Source organism: Stegodyphus dumicola, chromosome X1, assembly GCF_044657685.1.
Source record: "Stegodyphus dumicola isolate Sdum_Otavi_A_Nest chromosome X1, ASM4465768v1".
NCBI lineage: Eukaryota > Metazoa > Arthropoda > Arachnida > Araneae > Eresidae > Stegodyphus > Stegodyphus dumicola.
The window spans coordinates 166,081,267-166,107,570 of NC_140780.1; the positions used below are offsets into that span (position 1 = coordinate 166,081,267).

The 26,304-nt window shown below is 31.0% G+C and overlaps 1 protein-coding gene across 3 annotated transcripts in view; it reads left to right on the top strand.

Moving 5' to 3' along the window:
• LOC118188338 (uncharacterized) overlaps positions 1 to 26,304 on the top strand; it is a 250,162-nt gene that overhangs the window by 80,916 nt on the left and 142,942 nt on the right. Inside the window, exons 1-2 of one of the 3 annotated variants that reach the window (XM_085807426.1) lie at positions 1,228 to 1,246; positions 17,110 to 17,218. In XM_085807426.1, the coding sequence (XP_085663552.1) occupies positions 17,132 to 17,218 (87 nt within the window). In that variant the 5' untranslated portion in view covers positions 1,228 to 1,246; positions 17,110 to 17,131. Of the gene's footprint in view, positions 1 to 1,227; positions 1,247 to 6,761; positions 6,910 to 17,109; positions 17,219 to 26,304 lie in introns of those variants that run through there. The other 2 variants (XM_085807425.1, XM_085807424.1) reach the window with 2 other exon arrangements.

Genomic DNA, 26,304 nt, shown 5'->3' on the forward strand with positions numbered 1-26,304 from the left:
TTGAGATAAAAATTGTGAAATGAATTTATCATACAAATAAGTTTTGAACGGTGTTTTCAGTATTCTTCTTATGCTGTTATGAATATATTTGCTCTTCTGCCTAATATTATTAAACGGCTAATTTTAAATACAAGTCCATTTGTACCTTATGGTGTCTTACGTTTTGGTGGCTAATAAATTTGCATTTTTTGGTTACATTAATTCCATGTAATTGAGTCTCCCCATATGATTTAGGTCGACGAAAATAATATTAGACCTTTGCCGAACAAGATGGGCCATGCGGTATAAGGCGTACTTAAGTCATCAAAGCGTTTTCGATATAATTGAAGCACTGGGGCACATTGTGTTACTCAACCAAACCAGATGCCTATGTGTTTATAATGAATGAAGTGCGAAGTGCTCAATGTAAGCGACACGCTATAGTTCTGCTGAATTCAAACATTTCATCTACTTTCATTGTAGCATTCATAACAGCATATCATTATCTAGTATCTCATTTAGAGGGAATTACAGTTAAACTTCAGGGACGAGCTGTTGCTATTGTGGAAGCCCGTAACATGGTCCAGGAAATAACTGAGTTTTATATTTCTGATCATGAAAATGTAGAAAAGAGTTTTGAGAATATATTTGATCATGATGTTCAGAAGTGTAAAAAATTAGATGTAGAGCTTAAACTGCCATGCATCATTCGAAAACATGTCTATCGAAATAATGCTCATTGTGATTCTGTACTTAATTATTATAAAACTATTTTAACAATCCCTTCACTTTACCATCTCATTTTCCATTTAAAATCTCAATTTTCAAATATGGGAAAGACTGTATCATCCCTGTTTTGCATATAACTATAAGTTTGCTCTGATCGCGTAAATGAAATTGCTGTAAACGAGTTGAAGGTGATATATAAAGATGATTTACCCTCTCCGGAACTTCTAAACGAAGAGACGAAACGTTGGCAACAGTATTTTATGTCTATTCCCAAACCTCCCAGACAAACGGGCGGCTAAAACCCGCCGGGAACTGGAGAAATTCAACCAATCAGAGACAACCGTTGCGCCAGGAACTTTTGGCGTCATTTTCCGATCGCCAAACGCAATTTTTGTGCAAAACTGGTTTACAAGAAAGCAGTTGTTAATGTTATGGTAACTTGTTCGTATTTCTTGGGTAGAAGTAGTTCATTTGTTTTGGTTATTTTGTGTTGCCGATATGATTTAATATTTAATTTACTGTAGAAGCGATAAGTGAAGTATGTAAATCTCAATTTCGAAAACAAATACAACTTTTTATTCCACTCAATTTGCTAACTCGATACCCAATAACTTTTCTTTACTTTTAAATAAAGGGTAAAAATAATAATTGATAAAAATTACTTACTGTGAAATTTCTGGGCTCTTTGTGTATTTGAAAATGCTTGGTGATATCTAGGTTCATATTATTTCATGTACTCTAAACATCGTGAAATTCAACAAAGAAAAATATTTTAAGAATGTGTCTTTTTTTTATTATTATTTAAACTACTTTTAAAACTTTTAGAAATTTCTCTTTTGTATATTTTTCCGTAGGCAAAAATCACATTAACAAAAGCTCCTACTGAAATATAGAAAATACAATGATTATTCAGAGAATCTGTATATTAAAATGCTGATGTGGAATAACTCATAAAATAACCCAAGTAAGCCAGTGACCAATAATCAGGTAACCCAGTAACTCCCAAAAGAAAAAAAATAATTGAAAAAATTAACATGAAACTTGTTTATGCATTATTCTCCATCGAAATAATTCTGTTTCATTTCATTGTGTTATGTAAAAATAAAGATGTAATTTTTAAAGTCTTGGAACATTAGCACAATCAAGTAATTTTTATTCATGATGAATCTGTGGGGTATTTTACACTTTATATTACACTGTATGCGTTACTATGTACATTATTTTCTTTCATTGCCAAGACTTTTCTGAATAATATGCAGTAATTTATCACCTTCATTAGGTTTGTAATTATATTTTAGGAAATCACACAGTCTTGAAGCTGCAATTTTAATTCCCCTTGCTTATGATTTCAGATGTCATGTATTAATCCCTAGCAGAAATTCTGTATAAGTTTTCTTGAAATCCAAAGCATTTTCTTTTTCTGTACAAATAAAATATTCCAACAACAGCTATCACCATTGGATGCCTCTAATTTTTATTTTGTAAAGAGCAACAAATTGTATATTGTAGTCTACACATCTGCTGCCTATGTTCCTATAATTTGCTATCATTTCTCATTGTGGAATTGTGGTGAATTTTCACAATTCTGTATTACACATATTAGAGCACGCATAAAAATATTTCAATTGGTAAGAGATTGTATAAGTGTTTTCTTTCTTTTTTAAAAAAAGTTCTGTATCAATGGTAGTAATTTATTTAATTCATTATTGCAAAGCAGGAAAACAGTATCTTCTTAAGGGTAGAAGACTTTCATGAAGTATATGTTTAAAAGAATATGACTTCTGTTTATGCGGCACAAGAGAAATATCCCATGCAGCTAGCCTGTCCACCAGTGTTCAAACTATTAGTGCTTCTTAGTCTTATCCACTCGACTGCCACGTCCGGATTTATTTATGTCAAGCGCCCTTGGGATTTAATTTTGGAACCGGCAACATTGCTCTTCGCAATAGCTCGGTCAGTTATAGAGTCTAAGTCTAAGTCTAATGATGAATACTAATTATGGAAGATAGTAATAATTTTTCTCAGTGTGAAAATTTTGTGACCATTTTATAGAAAGTTTCTCACTGTAGTCTGCTCCAGAATCTTTGGATGAAGTTATCATTACATGACATATCATAATTTATTCTTTATATTCAAACTGATTGGGGAACTTCATTTTTTTTTTTTTTTTTTTTTCATCTGGAATAATTGTTCCTAGTAGCAGAATAACTGCACACAAAGGACTCTGTTTATAATTGTTATTCTCCAAGCAGATTTAATAAATTAACATCATTCAGTTTATTATACCAGTGTTGTATAAGAGTCAAAAAACGGCTTTAAGACAAATGGGTGGTATCTGAGTATAAGTGTGCATTTAGTTACAATAATTAGTAATAATCATTTATTGTTTTACAATGGTTTACATTAATGTTATATCTTCCTAATATCTAACATGTTAAATAACAATTCTATTTTGCTTGGTTTAAGATTGGTTCCTAGGGACCAATGCTATATTGAATATGTTAAGAAATGACTGATGAAGTGTTAAATTGATAAAAACAACTTACTTATACATAGAAAACAAACACTTGAAATTTTGAACTTCAAGTTATATTTTGTGATTATCCATATGATCCATGCACAAAAAATATTTTAAAATATAGTATTAAAAAAGAAAATTTACAGAGTTTAAAAATTTATTAAAAAATATTCATATTATGCTACATAATCTGATATTTTGAGCAATATATATTAAATTGTAATTTATCAACCTAGATAAAATTTTGATTAAAATATCTAGTGATGAGCTATTAAAATATTAACAAAGAGCGCACACTTTATTTTATAAAATTCAAAATACCAAATTATGTTTAATTTTTAAATGTTTTAATTTTTACAAAAACGGAAAACAAATAGTAACTGTGCATGAAAAAAAAAATTAAATAAGAAATATCATGGAAATTACATAAAATAGCAAATAAATTTCATGATGTGCACAATTTGTGCCAGAAGTTGCCCCTCACTTTTCTTCTCACATCAGTTGATCATTTGTAAGGTTTTAAGAACTAGCAGAGATTTTTCAAAAAGTTTCTATTCTGCTAAAGGTTTCCCCATTTAGCATTGTTTTTAAATCTAAAACTTCATGTGAGTCAAAGAAGGTCTTATGGAAACACTTTTCGTTAAGCTTAAAGCCTGCTTAGCTTCACCTCTATTAATACTAATAGTCTTCATAATAACTATACCTTCCTTTACACTATTAGGAATTCCATTATGCAGTTTTCATGTTAAAACCATCTCGATGGAAATCCTAAAATAATTTATTTATATTTCATGTTTTAATGTAAAATTTAACGTATGTTAAAGTACGGTTACAACATGCAAGATGTTTTTCCCTGGAATAAGTAATAAGCAAACAAAAAGAACAAAGGACAAATTGAGCAAAGGATGCGTGCAAACTTCGTACATTTCATCACTGAAGATATCATAATGGACTTTTTGTACCCCATTTAATGTTGCAAATACCTAATATTACTGATACTAAGAATAGGCTAAATAGATTTCACTTGTATATATATCAAAGCTATATTTGCAGACATCTTTAGAAATTTCAAGACACTTTCAACTCAGACTAATTGCCAAGCAGGCTCATTTCCATTGTAGAACTGATGGTAATGAAAAAGCTGATTTCCTCACACAGAAAAAACAAATTTACTGAGTGCATTAGATTTCACTTTCTAAAGCTTTTGACGAATTTAATTTTTAAATTTTTCATGCAGAGTCATTTCGAGCATGTAATCGAAGAACTTGGAATGTTGTTCGAACAAATCCACCTGTGGTCCCAGGTTCTCAAAAATATATAGTTGTCACAAAATTTGTCAGGTCATGAATTTCAAGATTAAAATAAATCAAGAAGGCTTAGAATGATGCAGAATTTGTATAATTCTTATTAATTTTGAGTGTTATATGTGTTCTTCAAAAGGCCAGGAATAAAAACCTTTTTTCATTTTTATTGAAGAAGAGGGACCTACGTCAGTTATTTCTTAAAACTGACACAAGATTTTATGTTAAGCTGCTATTTTTGCCTTACTTTAATTTTATATGTTTTTGTCAGTTAAGTATGACTTTTATCTGCTCTTGAATGTCAGAAACATTAATTTTTCTAAACCATGGGTTGTATCAAAATAAAGTACTTTGGAAGTAGATTTAAGCAAAATAAGTATGTTTCAGAGAAGACTCATAAGTATTACAGAAATATAAATTCTAATTGTATTGGAAGCCTATAACTTTAAAATACATAATTACAAATGTTTGATATGTACATACTTGGTTATATGGTACCTGTCCCCATACTGCTTGATAAGAGTACTCTAGCTGATGTATTTTGTGTAATATCTACACGACACATATATTTCACTGGCATGTCGCTTTCCGCAGCCACAGTAATCTTGTTTGCAGATCAGACTTAATATTGGGTACAAATACTTTGTTTTTCATTTACCATTTTATACAGATCATCAGACAAGATAAACTAAGCAAAAGGTGTCCAAATATATAGTTAGGATATAAACCTAACTATCAATGTTCAGCAGTCTTACCATTCATGGGCTCTTTTTCAGATGATTATCAACTGCATTATATTACATTATAAAGATCCTCCCATTTTACACTCCTCATGTTATGCTAATGACAATTTTTCTAAAAATCTATTTGTTACATGCATTAATCTTTCACACATCCTTCTTTTGAAATTGGGAAAGAATTCCAGATTTTATTAGATAAACAAAACACTTTAATAAAATTTCATATTAACCTTTTCAAAAATACAGTACATTTGAGATTTTTACTATCAATTTATTCAACGTGCTACATTTCTTAAAAATCAAATATCACACAAAAACGTAAGGCATTTTAGAAAAAGTTCAATCAAATTGTTTATTATTATTTAGGAATCTTCTAATATATATATATATATATGTTCTGCATGTGGCTTTGTTGGCTAAATTTAAGTACCTAATAAATACTTATATATATATATAAAGAAAGAAAAAAGCAACACTTCTTCTGCACAGGCCAAATTAATAAGCCTTTTTTATGTGCATTTTTTTCTTGATGATCAAAAAATAAATTCTTTCTGTAATTTTCAATGCCACAAAATAAAGTGAAATGTCCAATTTAGCATAAAACTTTTGCGATACAACACCGTACACCTTTTTTTGCGGGAACAGGCTAGAAATTTTATTATACATTTCACGTGATATAATCCACCGAATTTTCCGTATTCACTACATTGTCTTTTATAGCAATAAAAGTTAGAAAACTATTATAAATTGATGCGAAAAAGACGTAATCAAAAGAGGAATATGAGCGGAAAATAAATCCAAAACAAACCCTTCGATTGCTGGCATAAAAATTGGTCGCCAAAAGCAGCCTCCGGCGGTAGCTTATTCTGATTGGTTGAATTTCTTCAGTTCCCGGCGGGTTTTAGCCGCCCGTCCCAGACAAACCAGTTTACAAACGCATCGCTAACCAGTCACTTAAAATACCGAAACGTCCGAAATGCATTTCGAGATTCCCAGGAATTTCCTCTCCTCCCGTCCATTAACGCACAAAGAGGTGTGGCAATTTCAAATGTCACACGCAATCTAAAGATAAGAAACTACAAATAAATCTTTTTAGGACAAGCTGTCTGCAATAAATCATACAATGCATTTGGGAAAACTGCACCTGCTATTGCATACCTTAGGGGGAGAGAAGAACACAACATCGCAATCTCGGCTGTTTCGAGAGCTTGTAGGCTTCTGAATAAAAGGCTGTCTCAGGCGTTTTGGCCTTCAAAGAGTTAATAGAATGTATGTGTGGGCTCATGAGACATCCTGTCCATTTTGCCCTCATTTTGCCCTGTGCTCACAGGGCAAAATGGTTGCATACATATTAACATTTCGGCTTTAATATCCTGAAGCCTTACTTTCTGTTATTTGTTCGGCGCTTGGTCGTATCACGTGCTTCAAAATTATTTTTGATCTCAAGCAGATTGCCGTTTCCTACGCTTTTTTCCATTCGCAGCTTTATTTGAATTTTCACTCTGTGGGTGGAAAGATTTAGCGGATGCAAAAAAAGGAAAAAAATATGTTTATTTGGTTTGTCAATCTGTCATGTATGTATTTTGCCGCGCTTTCCAAGTCGAGTATCACAGGGAGGATAATGAAAGTTTACGAAACAAAGGTGATTGAAGGCCTTGTTGATTTTGAAATTAACTTGAACATGCATGATAATTAGATACTTATCTTAGGTATTATTTGTGGTAAAGAGCTTGCAAAAAAAAAAAAAAAAAAATCGTTTCAATGGCTTATTTTTGCTGTAGTGATTGTAGTTGGTTAATGTTAGGAAAATCATCAGGATTAATTTCTAAGACACAGATTTCAGTCACAGTTCCTTTTCTTCTGTTGCTTCCTTATTTGCTTGAAGCATTTGCATGTTTCACTTTTAGTTTGATTGCAGATATTTCTGTTTATTAGGTATGATTATAAATTCATGTATTTCTTGCTGGTAGTCACCGCCCATAAATTTTTGTTTGTTTTTTATGGATCTTTAGATTTTGGGGGTTGTTTGTCTGAAATGAGACTTTATTGTAATATTAGGTGTAAATCAGTATTTCTCGAGTTTTGTAAAATTTCTTAAGGTAATGCAGGGACGTATTATTTTTGGTGGCTATTTTAAATAGTTATTTTTATAAAGTTTTGATTATGAAAGTTTTAATTCAATTGTCATGTGAAATTTCATAAGTTTCAGAAGTGTTTACTGTAATTTGTATAGCACAATATCACAGTATAAAGCTCATAATTTTTATTCTCTTTTAGTAAAACCCCCACATTAGTTAACCCCCACATTTATGTTTTACTGAAATTTAATCTCTCAGATTATAAAAAAAAAATGTTGCCTGATAGTAAAATGATAAACGAATCCAAAATACATGGTTTAATTGTCATATTAATACATGGACTTGTTAAGCACTTGCCCAGGGAGCTTATTTGTGTATGTCAATTGACTGACTTACCATAAATAAAAACATTTATCATGGCAGTTGCAGCTCACTGGTTTGCCCAAGGACCATAATGCTGCTAAGACAGCTTTGTGTACTCCTCTACTGGAGAGTAGTACTGTGCATTGGAGTACTGGAGAGTAGTACAGTGTACTACTCTCCAGAATTAAATGTTCCTAAATGGAATACAGAATGCATTTTTATTAGTAGAAATGGCTGACTGATCGTGAGTGCCACTTATTGAGAAGCACTTCGAAACTACATATCTTAGAATCATTGAGTAAAGTTATTAAATGCTGGTAAAAATCAAGTTTTGCATAATACTTCCCTTCCACTATTCATTTCAGAAAATATACATCTCTTTCTTTTGATATAAGTTAAAGTAGTATGTAGAATACCTATGGGTAAGAAGAGAAAAAAATTTTAAAAATGCTACTTTTGTGTTTTAATGTGTTTCCAATTAATTACATTATCTATATACAGGATGATTCTAAACTGATTTTACGAATTAAGAAGGGTGATAGTACTCATCCAGAAGAGCAATAATTACTATAGAACACAGGGTCGCATTCCACTCTGAGAGACAGAAAAGAAGAATATTAGAATTCCAACATGAACTTACAACTGTTAAAAGAGCGAAGGAACGAGACCAAAAGTTACACAATCAGTTTAGTGAAAAACTCGCAGAGCGGGCACAAAATGGATAAAACTAAAAACTTGGCTTTCGAGTGTTAATTCGAGCACAGACTTTAATGGCAATCACTGGAATGCACATCTTTGGTTGTCAAGGTTTCAACCTCACAAATGACTGCAACAAGTTAACTATCTAAATTATTATGGGGAAATTATCTATTAGCAGGAAAAACCTGCTACCTTGATATCTAGTATCAAGATAGCCGTTTTTTTCTCTTCGCCATCTTCTATCCTGTCCTCCTGTACTTACTGTGCTGCACTCATTCTGCTTGACATTCTATGTGCTGCTGCTTATTCTATGATACACGAAGTTCTGACAGCTGGAACACAGCATGAACTTTTAAAGCTAATCTCGGCATACAGCAGAAGTTGGCATTGGTTGACAATATTCAGCCCTTAATTAGATAATTAACTTGTTGGAATTGTTTGCGAGGCTGAGACCTTGCCAACCAAAAATGTGCATTTGAGTATTTTCCATTAAAGTCTGAGCTCGAATTAACACTCGAAAGCCAAGTTTTTGGTTTAATCCATTTTGTGCATGCTCTGTGAGTTTTTCATTAAATTGATTGTGCAACTTTTGGTCTTGTTCATTCGCTCTCCCAACACTGTTGTAAGTTCAGGTTCGAATTCTAGTATTCTTCTTTTATGCCTCTCAAAGTTGAATGTGACGCGATGTTCCATTGTAATTATTGCTCATCTGGATGAGTACTATCAACCCTCTTAATTTGTAAAAACAATTTAGTATAACCCGGTATGTAATGTTTGTGTATCAATAGTACTCCAGTCCCCGTTAAAACATTATTAACATTTTGCTTTCAAATTACTTCAAAACATCTTTCAAAATATAACTTACCAGTATGGATGCACACTTTTAAAATAATTCTACTTTAATTAAACTTAGGAGATAATATAATCAATTAATCAATACTGTTTAGGAAATAAATTATTATATATATATATATATATATATAAATGAATAGCCATTTCAAGTTTCAGTGCTAAAAATTTCAAGAAATTCAAACTAATTGGAAATTTGGGTAATTTTGTAAGCAGAATCTCAAAATATAGACATACGCATAGCAGTAACTGATAGAAATTATTAAAAAAAATGTTTTTTCTGGACTTAATATGTAAAAAGTTTTATTTTCTAGAAACTGCAATCTGGATAAATATATTTCCATTCTTAATAAACAGAAAGCTCAAGGGGAAAAATTCTTTTATTTGTTGTTCTCATTCGTTTGTTCGCAAGGAAGATAATTTGCAGCTTTGCATTATGTTATAATTTGCAGCTTTGCATTATGTTATATGCATTATGTTCTATTTAATTACACGTGCTCGCCAAGAGTGGGAATTTTTTTTTATTTGATAACAGTATATGCTGTGCATTGCTTTCTCATTTTCTTAGCTTTGTAACTTATTTATAGCCCTTGTTATATTTTTGGGTTGATCTTTACATTATGGTAACTTGGCGAAAATTTGGCAACCAACTCTCCTACAACAACCCTCTATTTTTTTCTCCCCGCCGCCATTTTGTCTTCACGAAGTAAAGACATGTTTCTTTTCTTTTTATCTACTGAACACTTCTTCCAACAATCTACTAGCCGAATTACACTTATGCTAGAAATTTTATCAAACAAAACTGCTTAATCATGACAAATATTCACTGCAAAATTGGGAAAAAGTGCACAATACCATACTCCTTACGCGTTTTTCAAAATAACACATACACATAAACCATGTACATGCCGACTTATTTTTACTTAAAAAAACATCCCAGAATTGCACAAAAATGGCATTGCGCACACTCTTCACTATATCCATGTACACTGCTTTTTTCTCATAAATTAGAAAAATTTCACGAAAATACATGACAATTTTCTGAATCTTTAAACCCGCTAAAAAGAACATATATGAAATTACCTGATCGCGAAAAAGTATTTACCCTTTCCAAATATGAACATTTCCACATATAAAATAAATAAAATATCCAAAAACTTTTACCTCTAAATCATCTATTACATTATACACGTCACCAACAAATTCATACCGCAAGCATTACAAATAGTTAGTATCAAATATTTAAATTATTTCCATGCACGTTTACTTCAACTTAAACGTATACCAAATTCTTACAAACATAAAATTCACAAAATAACTATCATTTAATTAAAATATCACTAAACCATGTACACGTCGACTTATTTTTACTTAAAAAAACATCCCAGAATTGCACAAAAATGGCATTGCGCACACTCTTCACTATATCCATGTACACTGCTTTTTTCTCATAAATTAGAAAAATTTCACGAAAATACATGACAATTTTCTGAATCTTTAAACCTGGTAAAAAGAACATATGTGAAATTACCTGATCGCGAAAAAGTATTTACCCTTTCCAAATATGAACATTTCCACATATAAAATAAATAAAATATCTAAAAACTTTTACCTCTAAATCATCTATTATATTATAAACGTCACCAATGAATTCATACCGCAACCATTACAAATACTTAGTGTCAGATATTTAAATTATTTCCATGCACGTTTACTTCAACTAAAACGTATACCAAATTCCTACAAACATAAAATTCACAAAATAACTATCATTTCATTAAAATATAATTAAATTCAAAAATACTACTTAAAATATAAATGAGCACATACATTAAATTAATAAAAATTACCTTACAATCCTAATTACTTTAAACTAAATCATTGCTAATAACAATTTTCCCAATAATACCAAATTCCTTTCCACCTTACATTTAGAACAATGCATAAAAATAATATCCTCAAATAATTAAAAATACTAACTTACCTAATCTTCTGCAGAATCTTGATTACGTGTCCGATAAACTTTTCTTCTTTCTGTTTCAGGATCTTTAAAATCATACTTATGTTTCACAGCAAGGTACCAGGTAAAATAAATAACTTAATAAAACATCTTTATTTCTATCTCGCACAACCTTAAACAAACATTTATTACTACCCTTTTCAATACCACTAAATACCCATTTCGAATTCACTTTAGTTACGGCCATGGGTTCCAAAAATTAACCAACACTGTTTCACACAACACAGAATAAAGCCAAATACAAAATTTCCAGATTTTTTCCCGATTTCCCCCCTTTTCCGATTAAAGAACCGTAATTCGTCCATTAATATCACATGACATATCCCATGATCTCTCATTTCCCTCACACAAAATAATGCGTAATCGGAACTGAGTACTGCTCACATTATTACCAAAGTCCCAGGTAGTAACCTTTATCGCCTCCAAAATGTCGCCAAACTACCAGTTACCATATTGTAAAGATCAACCTATTTTTGTTATTTTCTGGCTTATCAGAAAAGAACGTTAAGTATGCATGAAGATCTGAAAAATTATGTATTCTGAAAAGATATCCCTAAACTGTTTTACAACTAAAATATTTAGTTTAAAACTGATACTGATTTGCTATTCTTAACAATATTACAATAAAAATTAATATTGATTTGTCACCTTATACTGAAGTCCTGAGCTTTTCATCCATATAAGTAAGTCCACCAGCAACCAATTTTTTTCATAAAGTAAGGGCATTTTGTTTAAAAAATAGATTAATTTTAAAACAATTGAACAAAATCTTACTGAGAATTGTCTTTAATTTTATAGAAATATTTGATCTCTCTCCCTCTTTTTTTAAAATCTTTTTTCTCTGGTGCAGTTTTGCTTTTCTTTCTCTCTCTCTCTTTTTGTTTTTTTAAACAAGGAGCAAAAATATTTTGATGTTTTCACCAGGCATCTCGGTTTAGTTACATGCGGAATAGAAGAAACACCCAATAAAAATGGAAAATTTTATTTTCTCCTTCTTATGTATGTGGGTTGAAAGAAGTTTACTTTGTGTACTGATTTCAAAATGAAAATGTATTTTTTATGTTTACCTGATATTTGGGTTAGAGTAGACTGAAGGGTACCCCTTGTATTACTGTGAAGTTGTTGTTTCATTTATCGGCAAGTTGTTTTATTTATGGTAACCTGAGTAGTTGAATGTTCTGTAAATATACTTTTACCTAGAACTGGGTGCTCCTTTGACTTTTTAGGTGAAAATATATCAATGCGTACATGGACAAAGTCAAGGGAGTGTGCAATTTTCTAATTTTTTTTAAGTGAAAATAGGTTGACATGTTCATGGATAAAGTCAAGGGAGTGTGCTGTGCCTAGTTTGTGCAATTCTGTGATGTTTTTTTAAGTGAAAATAGGTCAATGTGTACATGGATACCAAGTTTGTGCAATTCTTTGACTTGCTATTTTGGCTTTGTGGTAGCGGCGATTAAATCGCAAACTTGGTATCCATGTACCACCAAAAATCGCCAATTTTCGCCAAGGGGTATTCATATACTTTTACTGATATTTGTTAATTGTGCCAAATTTCTGAAGGCAGGAAAACATAATGAATATCCAGAATTCAGATGGATACTTGTATAAGACCTTGATCTGTCTTTTGAATTTAAAGGAATCTGTGTTAGGAATATTGAAAAAATTGTTTTCTGCATTTTTCAAAAATTGTTTATACAAAATCTTCCCTAAGAGTACTGTTTAAATTCTTGAGTTTAACTGCTTTTTATATATACTTAAGAGTGTTTTGACAGTGTTAAATTTATCAATATAAGGTTTCAATAAATTTCAGGACTTATCCTTTTGATGATTTTCTTAATGCTGGATTATATTCTGATCATTAGCTGCAAAAAAGTAATATCTTTTTTACTAAGTAATTGATAACTGACAAATGATCAGATATAACTTGGCTTTTCATAGCTCATTTTTTTCATAGTACAGTATTATTTACATTATTAGTTTGAAACAATAATAATTTAAACAACATATATCTGAGTACTGTGGATTCAGACTCATTTAATCGTATTAATATTTGCTTGAATAGGTCAAATCCTTAATTTACTTGAATGCAAATCCTAAAAGTTTCTCTGATCTCTTGAATCTCAAATTTCTTGAATCCTTCATGTGCCTATAGTAATATTAAGTTAATTAAAGTAAAATTTAAAATGTGTGAGTTGTAAATAAATATAAGAATATAGTTTTTGAAAATATGCCTGCATTTCAAATGAAAAAGACATGCATCAATTAAGGAAAGAAAAAGCAACCTTAGTTTGGCAAAGATTTTGAATAAAATTATATCGAAGTAGTGGTACATTCAAAACTTTTACGAGTGGGTGCTGGTTATCCATGTACCCATAAAATTGCTATAGCTGTATTTAATTTTTGAATTAACACTTCTGTTCGGAAACAGCACAATTAATATTTAAAAAATGTTAAACTCTTTAGCCTTTCTTTGAATATTGAGGGAGGGTTAGAATTTAAAGGTGTTGAGTTATGAAAAAAAAAAAAAAAAAAGGAACTGTGTTTTTTTTTTAATTTGTGTGATTTGCAGATTTAAATTTGTCATCCTTAATTTTTATATTCTTGAGTATGTTTATCATAATTTTCTACTTTCTTGTGCATACAGTCAAAAGTCTTTAATCCGGACTCGTCGGGACTTCGGCGATTCCGGATTATCGATTTTTCCGGATTATAGATCATCAGTTTAAATCTGGTAAGATGGCATGCAGAAATTATAAAATTAAAAATATGAAACCGTAATTTATAAAAAAATGAGCAATTATGATCTAAAGAGTATCAAAATTTACAAAAAAACAAAAAAAAAAAAAAAAAAAAAAAAACTTAATATTTATTTGTTTACTTTATTAAACATTTCTTTAAATGCGCGCATGTATAAAGCATACATTACGCATAGCCGAAATTAGAAAATTGCAACCAGAAAACTATTTGATTTGTATTCGTGATATTTATAATGACAAGGAATTTGATTTAAATCATATCAAAGACGGAGTACATCGAGATGAAATACTACATTTAGTAAGGAATTATAAGCCGAATAAAATAAAAACGTCTGCCCTGAAGATAACGATAGAGCTGACAGATCAACTTCCAGTTCATTGTGCGCCGCAACGTTCCCCCTCCCCCCCCCCACGCAGAGCAGCATGAAATTAATAAACAGATTTCGGAACGGTTAGATAAACAAAGGATATGCCTTTATCCATTTTTTGCAGCAATTCCACTTTTTGTTTGATGGACATCGAAATATACTTTCATTTTGTAGATCCTTTTGGAGCTCCAGCATCGGAAATTCTATTTGACATAATCGAAAGTTCAAGCTTACTTTTATAAAATTGCTCTTACAGTCTGCAAAAAATAATAAGCCAGATCCAATTCGAAGATTAAGGAACAACGCAATCATCAACATTAACTGAAATAGATAATTAAATAAATTTAGCTTATACCATCCGTTATACATTAAACGTGCACGCGAAAATGTATTCTGGGCTTGCGCACACGTAAATCCCTATGCGCCGAGGCGCATGAGCATAAAGTTTTTAGCTTTGAGGTCCGGATTATGGGTGTCCGAATTAACGACTTTTGACTGTACATATTTGTAAAAGGTATTTCTCAGTTTTATGGTCTAGTTAAGATCAGTGGGAAACATTTCAAATAAAGTAGTTTTAAGTAAATAGGAAATATTTAGTGTGGAAATTTTAAAAGCAATTAATTGAGTGCCTTCTGTTTGAAGATACAGTCTTAAGTTGCAGGTTTGGCATTATCATCAAGAATTAAGTACTTTAATCTTTGTACAGCTAAAGGTGTAAAGAAAAAATGATGACTGCAGATTATACTTCCTTAAATGCTTCTAGACAGGATCCTTCCAGTTTCAGGCGTTTTTAAAACAAGGTGGAAATTCTTAAATAAACATTTCATTTCTAGGTTGGAGAGTTCTGTTAGTATGTAATGTTAACACTGTATACCGTCATTGTAGAGCAAAAATTCCAGATTGTAAAATATTATGTTTTAATCAGTAGTTAAAAAATACCATATGCAGGAAGATTCATAATTCCTTCTTGGATTTTGAAAATTTATAGTTAACTGTGACGAATACAGGAAAGCTGTGTTTCAATATGTAAACAATTTTTACTGGTTTTTTTTCAATATCTTACAGGTACTTGATATGTGCATCCCTGATGCTATGACAGAAGTTTTGAAATCTGATTCTTTGCACAGATGTTCCAACATGTTATGATTGTTAGCAGTGGCTGCATTCACGATTCTTTCTCACAATTATACTAAATTATGTGGGAAAAAAAAAAAAAAAAAAAAAAGCACAACATAATATCTGATGAAATTTTTCCCAAGAAAAAATTTACAGGGTTAGCATCATGATCATGGAAGAAGAAAAAAGTCATTTCTAAATCATATCCAATACAGCCACCAATAAGTTTAGCACTGAAATTAAGTGTGGACACCATTATGAAAACATGGAAAATTTTGTCTTGCTGATAAACAAAATTCTTGCTGTCTTTGTCATTACAGCTTTGGTTAGTACTGCAATGTATATTTACGTACACTACACCATAGCAGTTTGCTTCTCAAAGAAAAATTATCTGTACCAGCTAAAACTACAGTTATGTAATGGGCCTATTATGTATCGAAAAGTTTTCAGATTATGTACTGTAAACATCTTTTTTTGGGGGGAATTTTTATAGTTATTGTACTATAACCTTTTTAATCCTGAAAGGAATTGTGAATCACCCTGTATTTAGATGTAAAATTCAAGCAGGTGTATTTAATGAACAATTTCTTAAAAAACAAAAAGTCAGCTTCAAATTTATTGACAGATATTGTTAAGTGGATTTTAGTTTACAGCTGCTTTCTAAATCAGTTCCCAAAAGCCTGGAATTTAAATAAATTTGGTGTGACAAAATGATGCAAGTCAGTGAATTCATTCTTGAATTATCTTTCAAATTTTGCATGTACATTTTGCATTTCAATACCTCTTTCCCCTCCTGTCTGAAATTTAACTGTTTAGTCTTCAGATTTAAGGATTAATTTCTAAAGCAACACATTTTCAGGGTGGCGTCTCTGCTGTTTTATGCTGAGATGTAAGTGCATGATGTTTAGAAGAATTTTGGAAGGTCCTGTGTTTTGAGACTAATTAAATCCTCATCAAGTCTAAAATATGAAGCTTAGGTTCTAGCTTATAATATTCTAAGCAACTAAAATTTTTAGTTGATCAAGTATTAACTTTGCTATTTTATTAGTTAGCAGAATGGTACTTTTTTTCTCAACAAATTTGAATCTAAATTTATATTTTTATATTTTAATCTATAAATTAAATTAATTAAAATTATACATATTCAGTATGATTTCAGAATAAAAGCATCAATAAATAAGTACAAGATTGAACAGAAAGATCCCCCTGTTTAAAGCAGAAATAGAAAAGACAATATAGATCTCATATCAGATTTTGTTGTTCCCATTAGCAAATTTGTAGCAGTATATTGTATTTGTGCAAAACTTCTGTTGCTGCCAATTTTCTACAAGCAATATTTTAAAATTAAGTTGAAAGTAGAAAATATCATGATTTGTCTGTAAAAACCATTGGAACTTGGAATATAACAAAGAGCATACACATGAAAATGCTAGGCTAGGCATTGCTTGGCTGAAGTATTGTTATGAGCATGGTTGCCAGATTTTGGCACATTCTGAAAATTTGGTGACTTCTACTAAGATGGTTGCAATAATATGTTAAGTACCAAATATTATATGCATGTGTGTATATATATATATATATTTTTTTTAGTCTTGAATCTCAGCTGACAGATATGTCAGTTAAAGGACTTGAGACTGCTCCATCAAGTACTGGAGACCTTCTTCAGCCTGGCCATATTGTGAAGGAAAAATGGCAAGTTGTAAGTATTTTCAGTAAATTTCAATTTATGTGAATTCCACTGAAGTTTGCATTGTTTGTTCAAATATAGATACAGTCAATTCCTGTATAACTACAGGTGGATTAACCTGGCTCTGTCTAAATAAAGGGGTAAAGTCTATTGCAGAATAGTGAAAAAACCACTAGCCAGCAACATAAATGCACCAATCATAAAACAACAGCATAAAAGAGAACTGTCTGTCGAAAATATGAAAAGGAAAAGAAAAATTCATAAGCTAATAACAAAGTAGATAATGTTATATTGTTTGGAAACTATTTTAATTCACACCAGTATGCAATTTAAATTATACTTAATCCAAAATTGCACAGTTGGGGGGGGGGAGACTGAAACCAACTATTTTTTTTTCATAGGTTTTTTAACTCAAGGCTCATATTCTTTTGTAAATATTATTCATTAATGCCACTTATTTGATTTCTTCACTTGTGGTAAAGTTAATTTTTTCCTTATTTACAAAGTGTTCTTTTTTTTTTTTTTCAATACTCAATGTTACTAAATTATATGACCAAAGAAACGTATTCTGGAGAATGCTTGAAAGTACGAGTAAATTGGTAAAAATATTTTCCTGTTAATTTTATTATGGATTATTTTTCCTTCCTGCAGTTTTTAACTCCTCTAAGATTAACCGAGATTTTGTTAACAATTGATATCATTCCCGGCATTACCTTAGTAAATCAGGACTTTTTTATATTTGCGTGTTTAATAAAAATCTTCAGATATGTGATTTTAATTCCTTAAGCATATCACTTTATTAATATTAGATAGGTTAACAGGCAGTTATATTGCTTTGCATAGTAGCTCTTACTAGCTTATATACAAGGTGGTCATAAAAAACTTCCCCAGTCTATGAGCACCTAGCAGCCTATCTGGTCAATCAATCAAAACGAAATTTCAAGCAGTGTTATTTGAAGGTGCTAGAGATTGTGATGGTTTGAAACCATAGAACTCTCATGGTTATGATTAGAGTAAAAGCATTTTGAAATTTTTAATGGCAGCATCCACTTTTTACCTGCACAAATTGATCAGGACACTGATAAACCATAAATGACATTGGAACAATACACATATGATGGAAATTGCTAGTGTAAAATTTTTACAAAGAAGAGCATTATAAACACAATGACAAGATAAGAGAGAAGAGGGAAAATGTTTTATTGAAACTACAAGATTTTAATGTGTACAATGGTTCAAGATAAAGTCATCTTCTCTAACTTGGCCGTTTCAGGGCCACTGCTGTCCCCCACTTTACTCCGAAGAATTTCTGGTTCTGGGGTTATTTGAAAACAAAGGTGTTCACATCAAATCTACAAGATTTGTGAGAATTGAAAGGTGCCATAAAATGTGAAGTTATACAGATTCCTGCAGTAATGTTACATTTGTCATTGTTATCAAAAATCTTACACGTTATGTATTATCATCTGTGAAGGTGTTCAATTTGAAAATTTGCAATTCCAATAAATTTTTTTTTACCTCTCCTGTCTTGTGTCAACTATTCCCACAGTGGGCCTGGGAACATCGAGACTGGATCATGGATAAGTAGAAGACAGTTGCTTGGTCGGATTAATCACGATTTCTCATTTATCTTGTCGACGAGCATGTCAGGGTACTCGGTCGCCAGGCAAACAATTGCTTCTCCCATAATGCAGGTCCCATACAGGCTGCTGGTGGCAGTATGATGCTTTGAGGGATGTTCTCATGGCAGTCTCTGGGACTTTTAGTTGTGGCAGAACAAACCATGAAAGCTGTGGACTATTCAAACATAATTATGAATCTGTTGCATCCTTACACGATGTCTGTTTTCCCAACTGGAAATGGAATCTTCCAGCAGGAAAATGCCCTATGTCAGAGGGCTCGTATTGCGTTGGAATGGTTTGAGGAGCATAAGGACGAATTGCAATTAATGTCCTGGCCACCTAACTCGCTAGATCTTAATCCAATAGAGCACATTTGGGATGTCGTGGAGTGGCAGCTCAGTGCTCAAATACTACCATGTCAGAATATCTTGACTTTGCATGACCAATGCTTAGACATTTGGTTCAACCTGTCTCCAGTCATCTACAAGAACTTGTGGCATCCATGACAAGGCAAGTTGCAGCTGTTTTTCAGGCCTGCACAAGGCTTTATTGAGTAGGTGGTCATAATGTTTTGGCTGTTCAGCGTATACATATACAGTACAAAGTCCAAAATCCAGACTCGTCGGGACTTCAGCGATTCCGGATTTGGTATTTTTCTGGATATTAGATCATCAGTTAAATCTAGTAAGATAGCATGTAGAAATTATAAAATTAAAAATGTGAAATCGTGATTTATGAAATAATGAAGTATTTATGATATGATCAAAATTTACGAAAAAAGAGCTTAATATTTATTTGCTAACCTTATTAAACATTTCTTTCAATGTAAGGTATTTAAGTTGCTTCGTTTTTTGTGCTAATACTTTCTCTTTAATTCTGTAGACAGACATAATCTCTTGTTTAGTTACATTGTTGAAGTCCTGTAACTAATACTATCTCTTTAATTCTGTAGACAGACATAATCTCTTGTTTAGTTACATTGTTGAAGTCCTGTAACTGCTGTGTCGAGAATTCTGACTAACTTGTCAATCGACTAACTTGTCAAATTTTTTCGTTTTCAGTAACTTCTCTGTCACTTTTTTCATTATCGGTAGTGGTATTTTCTGGATCTAGAACCATACTACAGATTTCGCCATTCATTAATTGATTGATTATTGAGAAGCATTGTCATCACAATGAAAAATTTCTTTTATATCATCTCATTTATTACCGCTTCTCCCCATTTCTTTACAAAATTCGTCAATTCTAAAATTTCACCTTTGTTTTGTGATATCGGAAACCTTTAAAATTAGCGGCTATCATCATCAAATTTAGCTATGCTTCACTATACATATTTGGCTATGCATCATGAGTTTGGTGACTAACGACAAGTTGTTCCGTTAAATTTTATCTTGCTTCTATCGCACACTAATACAATTAAGCCTGAATTGTATTAGTTTAGTTATTTATTATACTTTTTGCACATGCTTAAAGCTTATCAGGCTTCTGGATAAATTAATTCTCACATATATTTAAGTCTTATTGAGGACCGGCGCTAGATATCTTAACACCTGATGCAGTCTCTGTAGGTCCTAAATTCTGTGACTCGGTGTGGCCTTACGTGCCCTAGCGCTGGTTCTGGGTTTATATGAATAACAAATCAGTTATTCTTAATTCAAATAGCCCTAAATGTAATCTTTGGGTATCATCAACAAAATCTATTTTTAACATAAGGAAAGAAATTGTTGTTAAATTTTTCCTCGTCAACATTTTTTAGTGCATTTAACTTTAATCTGTAATCATCGCCAGGCATAATATCAACATAAAAGCTTACCATACTCCTTGATTATTCAATTACTAACATAAAAAAAAAAAAAATTGTTTAGGCATCACTACATGAGTCATTACTTAAGTAGTCATGTTTTGATAAACATGCGGTGATGAAAGGGATGTATAATAAATAATGATTCACCAGGTTGGTGTCAGATTAACGATGTATCTATGTGGAATATTTCGGTTTGAGATGTGTGCCAAGCAGATACACAGCAATGTAGCCAAATTACTGATTGTACAAATTTATGCTAAAATGATTGTTTCTTCAATAACAAGGTATTTTATTTAATGTCAAAGTGAAATTAAGAATCTGGACTCTTCAGATGTTTTATTATGTGCAGAGAGGGGAATCAAATGTGCATGCATAAAGCCTACAATAAAAAAACTGTTGGTGGTTTTGAGGTCCGGATTTTAGATCATTCCGGATGTTGGACATCCGGATTTCGGACTTTGTACTATATATATATATATATAAATTTATATTAGGAGATAATATAATGAATTGGGCTGATATGGGACATTTTGATTCTTCACTCATAATCATTCAGACTTAATCTAGACATGCATTCACTTTTCAGTAAGCTAAATAAATGAAAACTTCTTTTTCTTGCTTTGAATAATCGCTCATTTTTTTGAAACCGTCATCATAAAATGTAATTAAGGTATCTAAATGTGAGCTTATAGATAATTAAATGAGTTTTCAATAAAATAATCATACAGACATTGGGATGAAATCTCTGTCTCTCATAATTTTATTACATATGTTAGGGTGTACAATTTGCCTGTGCATGAAATTAACTGAGCTCTATTGTTTTAAATCATTGCAGTCTCTAGGGCATATCTTCAAACTGCAATATCTGAAATTTCATTTTGATTGGTTGAGCAGATAAGCCATTAGGGCAGGGTTGGCTAAACTTCATGTCAGTAAGAGCCGTACGTTTGAATTCAGGAATGTTCGAGAGCCGCATCTAGATTTTCTGAAAGCCACAAGTTCATATTTATATCATTATACAAATAGTGGAGGAGGTTTTAAATAAAAATAAAACCCTGATAACTTTGTAAGAAGAGTCTAAACTAATTAATTACTTCCTTTTGGACACTAAATAGTTTTAGTTTATCATATTTCATACATATATTTTATATGCATGAGCCACACAAATTGCCTGCGAGAGCCGTATCAGGCTTGCGAGCCGCACTTTGGCCACCCCTGCATTAGGGGTTCATATATTTCGTAAAATTTTTTATGTTTGCATATTTTCTGTTGAAGCCATTTGTAACTAACTGTGACTTTAACCATATTTTTTTTTTATTATTCATTGAAGCTACATCTTGGTTTTGTTTTGAAGCTGATGATTTGTAATTATTAGTGTATAATGTTAGTCTGACTGAGCAATAAATTTAAATCACAATTTCTTTCAATTTCTAACAAGTAGTAAAATAAGTCGTTCGTATCTTTTTAAGCATGCTTAGTGATACGGTGAGTTTTTTATAACTAAATGTTATTTATCTTTCCTTTCTTGTTTTTTTTTTTTTTTTTTTTCCCATGATCTCTTCAAACACATTCGTTTGCTAAAGAAATGTTTTAAATAACTGTAACAGTGAACTTTCTCTATTTTTCCTCCCTTCTCTTGTTTATTTTCTTTCTTTTTGTCTGTGTGTGTGCACACAGGCATGTTTTGTTTATAAAACTTTCATTGCATTTATTTCTCTGAAAATCTCAGAACGCTAACAGGCATGTTTTGTTTATAAAATTTTATTCATTGCATTTAATTTTCTGAAAATCTCAGAAAAATTTGTATTTGATTTTATGATGCATTTCATTCATGTATCTTAATCTGCCACATATTTAAGATTGCATGTCAATCTTAAATATGTGGCATTAAATCTTAAATCTTAATCATGTTAAATAATCTTAAATCATGTTTAAGATTAGCTAGAAAAAGCAATATTATTTTTCACAGATAAAAAACTGCTTCTCTTAGTAATATATTTATTTTTTTAGTTTAAACTGATTAAATTTTCTTGAGATGTTATCTCTTAGTAATTCTTCGGGTGCTGAAAATGAGAGAGAGAGAGAGTAATTTTGTGTTGATGAAAGTCATATTGGCTAATTATTTTGTACAGGGTCAGTGCTAGGCTTTTTTGCTGGCTACTGCAAACTCTGCGACTCCTGAATTCTGCCATCCAGTTTCTTCCTAAATTTTGTTTTGAATTTTGTTGCCCCTAAATTCTTCCACTTGGTACGACCACACTGATTTCTTTGGCTATGGTGCCATGCCTAATTTTGTGTTAAACAGAATATTTGAAAGAGTTAGCATTATTATTATTTTTTTTTATATTGGAATTTTAACAGGATTTGTACGGTCCTTAAGAGTCCTTAAAAGTCCGTAGTTTTTTTGAAATCGATTTTTGGTCCTTAATTTTGTCTAAAATCAGCAGAAGGTCCTTAATTTTAATCATCTGAAATTTCTGTCTGTTTTTACGACTGCCATTTTGAGTGTGAATTAGCATTTTGGAGGAATATTTTTGGCGATTTGGTGACATATAGGGTTTGTTTTGAATGGGTGATTCGGTTTGTGGGTTATAATTTGTTCCTGCTTCTAATATAAATGGTGGGATACTTGAGTTTCTAAGCAAAAAGTGAAACATAAGCATTTCAAAGTTAATTTTTACTAATGAAGAGCCCTTAAACAACTTTTCGCTTTTGATGATGTGAATTTTTTTATTATTTAACGGTTCTAAATTTGGTGCCTTATCAACATTTTGGCGAATTTAAGTTTTTATAGATCCGAGACCTAGGAATTTTTTTGACGATTTTTTTTAAAACATTGTAACACATTGATAAATTTCATTAAAATAATGGTAATATATTTTAAAAATAACATTAAAATAAAGCATTTTTATTTTTCACTGTCATATTATAAAGTTCCATTTTGGCAACTTATTAAAAAATATTTTGAATCTGAAAAATAAACAAGGTATAATGCTATAAAGCACAACTTACGAAACAGTTCTTAGCAAAAGCAAAATTAGCTACGTAATTAATTAAAAATATCTTCTTTTTAATTTCTTCATAGTAAGAGTGTTTCCCATGTAATTGTCTCAGAATATTCAGAATTCTCAGATTATGCATCAGTTTTCTGTATAAAATTAATTTTACAGTTTTCCCTCTTTTTTTTTTTTTTTTTTCCAAACTATTTCTGCTTTTTTTGCTATTACAGAATTGGTAGGGAAAATCTTTCATTTTGATTTTAGAAACTGCAGCTTGGAAAGTTTAGAAGGATTTGAAGGCCAGATTTATAAACCCACGATTCTTGAAGATTCCAGTAATATGTAGCAAAGTGAAAGATGTCTCCATGGTATTAACATGTAATGGATGTACTATATTACAGAAAGTTTGCGATGAATTTCTTACTTTTTGGAGAACGTCTGGAAGAGCAATGGAAACATAATATTTGAATGTTTTGCTTCTGATACTAGAATCTTTTTCTTAGCATGTTTATCTTCTCTTTATTTTCTCTACTTTTCACTAGACAAAAACATGGAAAATACCTAAAATGCTTCTATTCTTATGATATGGACAGGTGTTATAGAAAGAATTATTTTTTTTTTATTTATAAGCCAGCTTAAATTAAAATAAAATTGTGTAGTATTTGACTAGTAGTTTACATTTTTAGTGTGAATTTGACTATTCTTGTTTAATTGCATCACCATGAGTTGTAATTGATTTTGTTAACATCAGAATATTCCTTTATGTTCTAAGCTCTTTTTAAATAAAAGACTTATTTGAACCTTTGTCTGACACTGTAGTTACTTTCAGACATAGCAATATTTTGCTTCACATCTGTCAGGGAGCCTTGGACTATTTAACTTTTACCAGATAAAGTAAACCCTCATTGCTACATTGTAGAGAAGTTGACAAGTTAAGAGATAACGCACATAGAAACTAGTGAGAACACTGGTTTGCGTATGAGAAAAATTTCTGATAGTTAGAAAAGATGCTTAAAGAGAAGGAAATCAATATAAATTAGCCAAAATGTCTGGGAAGACTTCAAATTAAAAAGAGGCATAAATATTTTGTTGAGTGTTGTTACAAAACATAGATGTTTTGTAGATTTTAATGTGTGAATCAGTGTCATAAATTACATGTATTTTAAACTGTGAAATTTTGTTAGATTGTGATTTTAATATGGCTTTTTTAACAAATATTGTTAAAAAATAAATAAAATTTAATAGTGGCCATGTAAATCCATAGTGACTAAGGTTATCTAACCACCTAATTTAATTATTTATAACTAACTGCTTACCCTTAAAAATTATCTCTGCATATTAAAGCAAGTTATTACTTTTCATTAATCCTTACCGTGGTCACGCGGTAAAGCACAAAAATGTAAAAATTCATGTAAAACTTATTCTTTGCATCTAGTGAGATTTAAAATAATGCAAAACAACTTATCACCTGTGGTGCTTTAGTGGCTTATTGGAACCTTAAAGTATATTAGCTGGGTTACAATCCCGGGAACTCTGCACGGAGCTGCAACACTATCTGAATCAGACAGAGCCCAACTAACTTTAAAAAATTGCCAACCGTGCCTACATCAGGACTTTCAGGTTTGTTCTAATCAACAGGTCTCTCTCTTGGCAAGCAGCAGCGGTGGCAACATCCAATCTTTGATTATCAATCATGCTGATTATGATCTTACTTCTCATTTTAATATATGCTGCTTGACATAAAAATCTACCTGCTATTTACTAAACCTCTAGACTGAGCAAGTATGGGACAAAATAAAAAAAAAAGAATAATAATAATAAAAAAATCAACATAAAGCTAACTGTTAGTAAAACATAAATGAAATGTCACTTATCTTCTTTCAAATGTCTAACTAGTACAAGCATAAAATATTGAATGCTACTTAATACATTTTATAAAGTTGATTTTATTCTCAAAATTATTAATAATTTTGTTAATTAATTTTTGTTTAATAATAATTCATCCTACTTATGGATCCAATTTTTTTTAGGATGGTATTACAAAAGTGAAGTTTAGGTATAGATAATATTTTTAGTTGAATTTATTCAGTTTCCATTTGATCAGAGGTCCTTAATTTGTTTCATTAATCATAGGTCCTTAAAAGTACTTAATTTCTCTGTGCAGAAATGTGTACGAACCCTGTTAAATTATTTGAAATGAAACACTGTGTGGTGACTCTAATATTTAAAATATTCACAATACATTTCAAATTTTGCAGTGATTTGGTTATTTCTTTGTAATGCGTGTAAAATTATACTGCTAAAGAGATGCTTTAAAAAAAATGAAAGAATATTTAACCTGAAAACTTAGAAAAGTATTTGAGCTGAAATTTTATTTTCATACATAGTTTCAGATTTTTATTTTCATTTATATTGCAATTTCACGGTGATTATGTTCTAGTGAGTGAATTGCTTACATGTTTTGAAAAATTTTGATCAATTAATGGGGAACAAGGAATCCATAGAGATACATTGACCATTGGAAGAAAAGAAGCAAGTGAACATCTACAATTAGCAGTAATGCAAATGTTTGCCAAATTTCGTTTTAGTTTATATTAAGTATTGGTAAAACATTTAAATATCTCAAATGTTAATAAGCATATTATTTAAGTCATTGGACATTTTCAAAATCAT